We start from the raw sequence: 9,665 nt of genomic DNA, 5'->3' as shown, positions 1-9,665 counted from the left end.
TTCAAAATCACTGCCATTTTTTCTCCTTGTATCTCAACCCTGTGCAGACATAATTCCCCTGCTATCTAAGCACTCTCCTTCTCCCTTCTTGCCTTTTCTATCTTCATGAAAAACATCATATCCTTCCATTTCTATTCTTTCCACAAGATGTCAATGTAATCCAACCACGTTTCACTTATTCCAACTATTTTTGGGCACATAAACTCAATGAATGCAACAATTTCATCTCCCTTATACCTGATGCTCCTGACATTCGTAAATCTACATAATTCAATTTTAGGCCTATAACCAGTTCTATTCACGATGTCCCCTGTTTTTTTAGGCCTATAACCAGTTCTATTCTCCTCCACATAGCCCCAGACTCAACCCCCCCCCCATGTATTCCATTCTTATACAGACATCCCATATGTGCATTACCACCACTTTCAGAATCCACTCATATCATGTCCCTCTGACCTACTGGCCCATCTCATTTTGCATTCCTGTTCTTACATTCTCTTCTCCATTCCCAACCACATTGGTCTCATCTAGTCCACTCTGCTGCTCATTCACATCACCTTGAACTTCCACTGATACCTTGTTTGCATCACTCATTACGTTTCCTTCCCGCAGCAACCTTCCCAAATGACTCACTACATAACCATTCAGATACAGTCCATCGCTCTTATACAACTCCATTCATCCTTCAAACTTGTCCCACACAAACTGCTCCTTCTCTTCACACATTTCTGCTAACATTCCAATAAAGAACTTTGCTCTCTGCTGCAACTCATCATTGTCATACCTAGGCAACACAAAACCTTCCTACCACACTGTTGTCTTTCACTCTCCTCAATAGTCTGCTAATATCTAATCTCACATTCTTCCTATGCCCAACCAAAATATTCATCACCAAAAATATTCCAAGGTCAGCTGAGTTTTGGCAAAGATTTTTTTCTCTACTGAAAAACTCCCCCTGAACACATTACCTCACACCATAATATATACTAGTCAGGGTTCAGAACACGAAATCTTGCAGGTTTTTTACAATATTCTCTTCATCTTTAAGTCTACAAAATATTGGTAGAAATGAACTCAATTATTAATGTTGCTGAAGAATGAAGTCCATCTGCCAGTATTTTTTGACTTCAAAGAAAAGTTAGGGCTAAAGAGTTCTGCTCCTACTCCCTTCAGAGAATAATAATAAATAAATAAAAAACTTTAGATTTTTCAACATTTTATTAACTTGTCATTTTTAAATGCAGCCTCCACCTGTAACTTGTTTAAAAATCATACACAAGTTATCTTTTAAGTTTCAGAAATAAGTAGACAGCCTCACTCCACCTCCTTTCTTAAATTATTTTAAAATTTCATTTGCTAAAAATTCAACAAAACTATATACACATTTAATAGAAAAATAAATTAATTGCTGCAATGTTTGTCTATGAAATCTGAAAAACTTCCAAGTTTGTATTTAAGTGTGTGCATATAAAAAACATATTCCCATGTTTATAAAGCAAATAATCCAATAAGACAAAAAAGTTAATGCAACTCAACTTTTTATTTCGATATCCTGCAGTTTGGTGTTGTACTTTTGTCAACAATTTAGCATCAGCAGTAAGAATTACCTTTATTTAAATTTTCTACATGATAACTTTTAAAAGTACTTTTAGTCCAAAATCAATTTACCAATTTAACCAGAAATAACAAAAATTTAAGTGATAAATCATGAATTTCAAGAATATAAAATTTCACATTTCACCAGTATATTTTTCATAGAATAAATGTTTATGCAGCACATTATTCTGATATGCAGAATATGTAAGGAACAATCATCTTGGTTGATATCTCTGATAAAACATGAACATAATCAGAGTAACCAAGAGGGATTTATAAATTCTATTGGACACAGAGCTGTCACCTGTATGCCCACAGCCTTTGTTCAGGATAAATATAAAAATCTCATATGTATGAAGTTCAAAATTAACTGGACTCTCATTTCTCATTTGGAATTATACCTTTAGAAAAATGGTAATATCCAGATACTGATATCACCAGTTTTCATCAGTTGTCAAGTGATATAACTTGACAACTGATGTAATCCATTTAGATGCTATACTAAATGGAAAATGGTGATATTGCTGAAAAGAAGAAGGCATAATAAAATACATGAAGTTGTCATATTACTATATGAAATCTTTCTGGGTAGTGATACAATATGAAATCTTCTAGGTAGTGATACAATAATAAAAATAAAAATTTTTGCAATTGATATAGTTTTTAAAAATTCCAAAGCAAATATCACAAAAAGTTTTCTTTAATTTTGTAAAAACATTTATCTAGTGGTCAATACACAAGAATGATGAGGTTTCATTTATATATGATTTTCTGGATGATACTAAAAGATACAGCTACTGCAGTTGCATGAATTAGCACCCTATAAGGGTAAAGCAGTCTTACCACAGAATATGTAGCTCAATGGTAAGGAGTTTGCATAGACTATAATGAACTACAGTATTTTATCCATTTAGGAATGTGGATGCCCTGAGATGGCCATACAGTTGGTCCATAATCATTTTTCTTTTTTAGATGATCTTAGAAGAGGATAAGACAAGGAAGTATTCTTATGATGACCCTGGACATTGCAATTATAAACACTCAGTATTTTCAAAAACATTTCCACTTTTTTTTTTGTTTGTTTGTTTTACTGCACTTCACTGTAATAATGTAAAGAAACTTGAAAACTCATAAATCAAAATGTATATCACAATGCATTATTACTACTTCTTGACTTTCCCAAACACATACTTAAGCAATATCAATTTTGAAATATTCTCTAGAAGAAAAAAAAGGGGGAAATGCATTCAGATTAAATGAAAATTTATGCTGTGTGGTAAGTGCAGAGACAACATTTAAACAATGGCAGTTTATATATATATATATATATAAAAACTGATTTTAGGATAAGCATAAGTTCATTTTTCCACTGCAACAAAGTTGAGATTAAACACCAAGCCCTCATATTCCAAAACAGGAATCCACAAATATCAACCTTACATTAATGACAAAATTATCTTCCAGTCAATTTATACAATTCTGGACAATTTACAAGTTTACTATGACTAGGCTAGTAATTGTTTTTTTTCTTCTTTAATGTTTTCTTTTCATGTATCCTTGTATTCTGCAACAAGTTATAATCAACATAGGCACATTTAAAATCTGTCAGAAATGGAATGTAAAATGCTCGCAATAATCTTGATGACCTGCAATGAAAGAAGGGGGGGGGGACTATTTTAATCCTTATTTATACAAAGTAACTTTAATAACAAAAAAAAAAAAGTGGCAAATTTGCAGAGAAATTCTAGATCAAAAATTTATCATGAGTTAATAAAATGTACATCATGAAAAATGTACAATTTAATTGAAATATTAACATTAGTTGAAGTCACATTTCTTTCATAATACAGTACACAAAAAAAATAAAAAAAAATAAAAATAAAATAAAAAAAATGCATTAACCCTAGTACAGGATTAATGGTAACCCAATCACAGATATTTGTAAACAGACATATATTTCCCACACAAGCATTTATGAGGAAACACAATATAGGACATTTCTAATATTCTGCTATGCTAATATAGTACATGCAGTATGTTGAATTTCAATCGATGACTATTCCAGCAAATAAGGGTACTTTGAAAACAGCATTCTTTGAAAAATCCTCAACAATTAGTGAACAAAGTCTGGACTCTTGGTGGCTAATAAATTAGCAGGTGACAAGTGTGTGCAAGAAGACATGAATGAGTTGCTAGTGCATGCAAAAAAAAAGAGTGAGAGAGAGAGTAAAAGTTATGAGTCCACTGCTACAGTATGATAGAGGCGAGCTGAGGTGACAGCTATGATCGCAAATGAGTCACACAGATTGTGCAGAAGGAATGCTGTGGAGTTTGTAGACTTGTAGGGTGAATTTGATGGATGGAAGGATTTATGTAAGGTGGATAGCTTGCACCTAAATGAATAAATGGAGTCTTGAGAAAATGCTGTTCAGAAATATGGAAGTAAAAATTCAGGGAAACTAAACTGTTTAGGAGAATTAGGGTGAACATGGGTAGAGGCAACCTAGAAATTATTAAGTGGTAGAGTGATCAGGATGCAAAATGTAGCACCAAATTAACTTCAGTGGATTAAGTAACACAAGGTGTAAGGGAGGCTATGGGATGAAGGGGAGAGGGTATTGCAGTTTATGTGTACTAATGCCAAAAGTATTTGAAATAAGGTTGAGGAGTTTTTGCACTTATTAGCACCTTGATCAAAAGTTACAGGCATTAGTGAGACATAATTGACTGATGATGATATGGTCATAGGAATGCAAGGGATATAGTATCTTCAGAGAAGACAGAAGGAACAGTGGAAGGGTTTTGCTAATGATGGCAGTGGAATTAAAGCCAAAAAGAGTAGAAGCACATCACAGCTACTGGAATTCAGATGGCAGTTCATTTGAAGCTATTTAGTGTAAGATAGAGGTCAACACTAAAAGCACTTGAAACCCAGGGAACTGAGAAACCATATATTGAAATACTAAAACATATTTACAATAATGCAACTTCTGTAATTAAATTATATAAAAACAGTGAAAAGTTCCCAATACAAAAAGGCATCCAGCAAGGTGACACCATATCTCCCAAATTATTTACAGCTGCACTAGAAGTCTTGATTGGGAAACAAAAGGAATAAACACAAATGGAGAAAGGCTGCATCATCTGAAATTTGTAGATGATATTGTCCTAATAGCAGATAATCTTGAAGATCTGGAAGAAAGATTAAATCAGCTAAATGAAGCCTCCAGAGTAATTGGATTAAAAATAAATAGAGAAAAAAAACAGAACTTTCAAAGTTGAAAACCATGAAATAGAACAAGTTGCTTCATAGGTATATTTGGGCCTATTATTATCCTTTGAGGACTGCCAAAGAAAAGAGATTGAATGAAGAATTCACCTTGGATGGATGGTTTATAGGAAAATGAGAGACATATTCAGAAGTAACATCCATATAAGTCTAAAAAGGAAAGTTTTTGAGCAGTGCATACTTCCTGTCCTAACATATGGAGGAGAAACATGGACAACATCGCATGAAGAGAAGTGTGCTAAAAATAACATTAAGAGATAGGAAGACAAATACCTGGATAAGATCTCAAACAGGTGTCATGGATATTGTAAAATATATTAAACAGGTTAAGTGAAGATGGACTGGCCATATTGCCAGATGCAGTGATGGGAGACAGACTAGAAAAACAAGATGGAGACCAATGGATGAAGCAAGACAAAGAGGAAGACCGAGAAGAAGATGGAGGGATGAACTGGAACAAATTGCAGGAGTGAGATGGATAGGAGAGGCAGAAAACTGAGTGGTCTGGAAAATTTATATTTCTTGATTTATAGATCCTGTAGGAAGAATTAAACAGACTAGCAGTATGGGCAAATGTGAATGGCTACCAGTTTAATGCGGCCAAGAGGTGATGCACTTTGAGAAGAGATCAGAAGCTGTGTACTATATTGATGGAACTCAAGTGGAGGAAACTGATGGGGCCAGGGACTTAGGTGTGATTCTGGACAGGAAAGTGTAGAGGACATATTGTGAAGGTAACCAAAACAGCACATCCGATGACGTGGTTGTTGAAGAATATGCTAACAAGCAGGGATAGAGAGGTTACTGTTCCTCTATATAAGGCTTTAATAAGACCATCTGACTACTGTTCATCGATCTAGACTCCCAGATTCCATGTAACATGAAGAAGTTGTGGAGAGGGAAAAGAGGTATCATGATAGAAGCACTAAAGTTATTAAAGGGGTTTTATAAGATTAACATTGAAGACTTTTTTCAGTACATGGCAAGAAGGGAGAGAACAAGGGCTCATCAGTAGAAGTTGTATAAGAATGTGGTTAACTAAGAGTGTTAGGACTAGATTTTTTTGCTTGAAGGGAGGTGTGAATAGGTTGCCAGAGGTGTTTGTTTGTGGGGAGCTTCATCAGTGAATGAGTTTAAGGAGAGGTATGATAGGTATTTTGTGAATATACTTATCATATCATATATCATATCAATGGTTAGTGTGTGAACAATGGATCTCCCATGATGAGTCTTCTGACTTCGTGGGTGGTGCTAGGGTCGCTGAAGCACGCGGTGGTGGATTTGAGCTGTGGGAAAAAAAAAAGTGATTTTTAAATGGTGTATAGTGTGAATTCTTTTGTGACTTGTGCTACATTTTTTTCTCAGTAACACAAGTGTTTTCTTTAGTGGTTCTGCTTTTGGAGTTTCGTTGTTATATATTGTGTTATTTTGGGTTACCGAGAGGGAGAGGTCACAGTCAGCAGCATTTGCGGTGGAAGAAAAGATAAGTTTTTGCTATTTAGTATAATTGAATATAGCATTTATATTTATATATATGTATATATTTAGCATTTATATATGTGTGCGTATATATATATATCATACGGTGTTTATATAGCGTTTAGTTTAGTAGTTCCTCGGCAGTAAGGAATGATGGTCGCCACAGCTGAAATCACAAATGGCGTGTCAATAAGTCTTCCGTCATTTAAGAACTCTATTATGTGTAACATAATAAAGGACTTTGTGGCATGTATGTGTCCCGAGAGTTGGATATGTGGCAGGTGAGAGAAGGGGGAGTGCGTATATGCACAAAATGTAGGCAATGAGAGGAATTTAATGAATTAGATATTTCGATAACCGACCTAGTTTTGTCATGGATGGGAAATGAATGTCGAAAGACAAGTAGTGTGATAGGAGAGAATGATGAGCAAAATATGAATGAGTACATAAGAGTTGGGAGTGTGGAAAGCTTGAATGACTGTGAAGTTTTCGGAGATGGCCTTGATTGGGAGAATGAATGGCAAGTAAGAATGACTAACTTGCAGAGAGGGATACATGAGCTGAAAGACGAGGCGGATTGTCTTGTGAATGAAATGAGATGTATGAAAGATGAGTGCAAGGTGAATCAGAGTAGAAGTGAGAGAGAGTTTTGGGAATGATAGAAGAGGAGAGAATGGAAACTAGGAGAGAGGGAATGATAGAAAAGGAGAGTATAGAAACAGTAGGAGAGAGAGGTATGGATATGATAGAAGAGGAGAGAATAGAAACATTAGAAGAGAGGGAGTGAGAGAGAGAGTTATGGGAATGATAGAGGATGGTAGAATGGAAACAGTCAGAGAGAGGAAATGAGAAGAATGCGAGGGAGTGCTGGAACCAGGGATAGAGTGATGCCAGGACAGCAGGTAAGAAGGGAAACACAGAGAGAAAGGGTTAGAGGAGAGAGAGTAAGGGATGCAGGTCAGCAATCAAGGAACAGAGTGGTAAGAGGTGTGATTTATGGAGACTCAATGATCTCTGGTGTGCAAGATAGGATGCCAGAGGTGTGTCTGCCTGGAGGGACGATAGAAAATGTGGCTATGACAATTAAGAGGGGTGAAAGGATGGATGAAATGATTGTGATGGTGGGCACGAATGACTGGAGAGGCAACGAGAGATCTCAGATTCTTGCTTGAGGTTGTGCAAAAGAAAATGCAGGGAGAAAAGATTGTGTGTGTGTGTGTGTGTGTGTGTGTTTGTTGCCCAGGTATGATAGTGATGAGCTGAGCAGAAGAGCAGTAATACTGAATAGCATAATAGCCAGAATGTGTCAGAAGAGAGGATGGGAATATGTGAATGCTTGGAGGGCATTTGAAGACAGAGGGAAACTGTATGCGAGAGACTGCTTGCATTTGAATGAGGAAGGACGAAGGCATCTGGAGAGAATGCTGTTTTCTGAATGAGTCAGTGTGTCAATGCAGGGAAACTACAATTCCCAGGATGGATGGTAGTAGGGGTTGCCTCTTGTGGGAATGGGTGCTTGAGAGAAGGGGGACGACATCAGGAAACATTGAGTCCAGTGGAGTTGAGAGGGGACAATGATAGGCATAAAAGCAGTGAAATTTTTATGCTCTATACTAATGCCAGGAGTATCCAAAATAAAGGAGATGAATTGGTGGTGCTGATAGCATTAGCCTGGCCAAAGATTATTGGGATCTCTGAGACGTGGCTGATGGAGGATGATATAATAACAGGAACTGAAGTGGCAGGGTACAGCATTTTTCGGCAAGATAGGAAAGGAAAATGTGGTGATGGAGTACTGCTTCTGATAAGTGATGACTTATGTCCTCTAAGAGTGGAGGCGTTGGAAGACAGTGACACTAATGGTTTTGAAAGCATATGGTGTGAGGTAGAAGTGGCCAAGAGAGGATATTTAGTGGAGTGTTGCTACAAACCAGGGAGCACTGAGGGTGGAGAGCAGATGTTTAGGCAGTTGAGCTTGGCAAGTGTAAGAAGAACGATTGTTGTGGGAGATTTTAACTACAGCAGTATAAGCTGGGAAGAGGAAACTGCATGTAGTAATAAGGGGATGGAATTTTTAGAATTCTTGAGGGACGAATGTCTTAGGCAACACGTAATAGAGGGAACAAGAGGTTCAAGAGTTTTGGATTTAGTCACAGTGTCAGAAGAGCTGATAATAAGTAAGATGACATCTCTCTCACCAGTTGGAGAGAGTGACCATGTGGTTTTGACTTGGAAGATGAACAGACATCAGGTGTATCAAAGAAAAAGGGAATGTATGTGGAATTATAACAGTATAATATATGATAGGGACAGTTCCATGGAGGGCAGAATTGGAAGGCCAGGATATCATTAATGCTTGGGAAATTATGACGGAATATTTGTTAGCAGCAATAGGAAGCTGTATTCCATGAGTGAAGAAGCAGACACAATTTGGTGTAAAGTGAATGACAAACAATATCAATCAGGAACTGCATGTGAAAAAGAGATTATGGAAGAGATATAAGGAGATGGTCGGAAGGCAGATACATGAAAAATATAAGATGCAGGCCAGGATGGTGAGGAAGGCAAAACTGGAATATGAGAAGAGATTGGCACTAAGATCCAAAGAAAATCCTAAGGAATTTTTTAGCTATGTGGCCAGTAGGAGGAGAAATGATTGTGGAAGAATGACATTGCGGGATAAAAATGGGAATAGAGCTACTGATGCAGAGGATATAGTGGAATTGTTCAATGAGCACTTTATTGGAGTAATTCATCCTGTAGAACAGTGTTTCTCAAACTTCAGATATCCGCATACCCCTTCTTAAATTTTCATTATTACCAAGTACCTCCTAATTAATTAATTAAAAAATTAATTAAAATTAATAAATTAATTTACAATATTAATTAAAATTAAATATCTATTTTATTTGAATTTATATGTTCATTTTAAATTTTAGTTCTCTAGAGATGTCAGACGACACACTCATCAATTTCATTTGATCCAGATGCAATATCAACATTTTCTTGTTGCTTACAGCTACTTGTATTTTTATATTGCTCTCTTTTGGGGATTTTATAAATCCAATCTTTAACCAATGATCCATATGTAAGAATTTGAAAGCTAAAAAAAAATACTGTATTTACTCAAATATAACTCTAATTTTTTCCCCCAAATTTAAAAATCGTGTTGCGAGATACGTGCGGGAATTTCCGGAAACTAAAGTTTTCAGGAAAAAAAAACTGAAAATGGTGCGACTTACCAAGAAGCTCCTACTCACTATCACTACTTTTGGCATTGAGAACAGTTTCTTTGTGTGCA

At 36.1% G+C, this 9,665-nt stretch overlaps 1 protein-coding gene across 1 annotated transcript in view; it reads right to left on the bottom strand.

The window, feature by feature from the left end:
* Positions 1-1,592: 1,592 nt before the first annotated feature.
* The window catches only part of Alg9 (alpha-1,2-mannosyltransferase Alg9), a 246,190-nt gene continuing 238,117 nt past the window's right edge, over positions 1,593-9,665 (bottom strand). The window contains exon 16 of the mRNA XM_090410879.1: positions 1,593-3,242. Coding sequence (XP_090267005.1) covers positions 3,107-3,242 — 136 coding nt within the window. The 3' untranslated portion in view covers positions 1,593-3,106. The remainder of the gene's footprint in view (positions 3,243-9,665) is intronic.

Source organism: Typopeltis vanoorti, chromosome 21 (assembly GCF_054136105.1).
Source record: "Typopeltis vanoorti isolate ZY-2024b chromosome 21, IOZ_Tvanoo_1.0, whole genome shotgun sequence".
Taxonomy (NCBI): domain Eukaryota; kingdom Metazoa; phylum Arthropoda; class Arachnida; order Uropygi; family Thelyphonidae; genus Typopeltis; species Typopeltis vanoorti.
The sequence above is the reverse complement of the archived record's forward strand: the minus strand, read 5'-3'. Positions and strand labels throughout refer to the sequence as shown.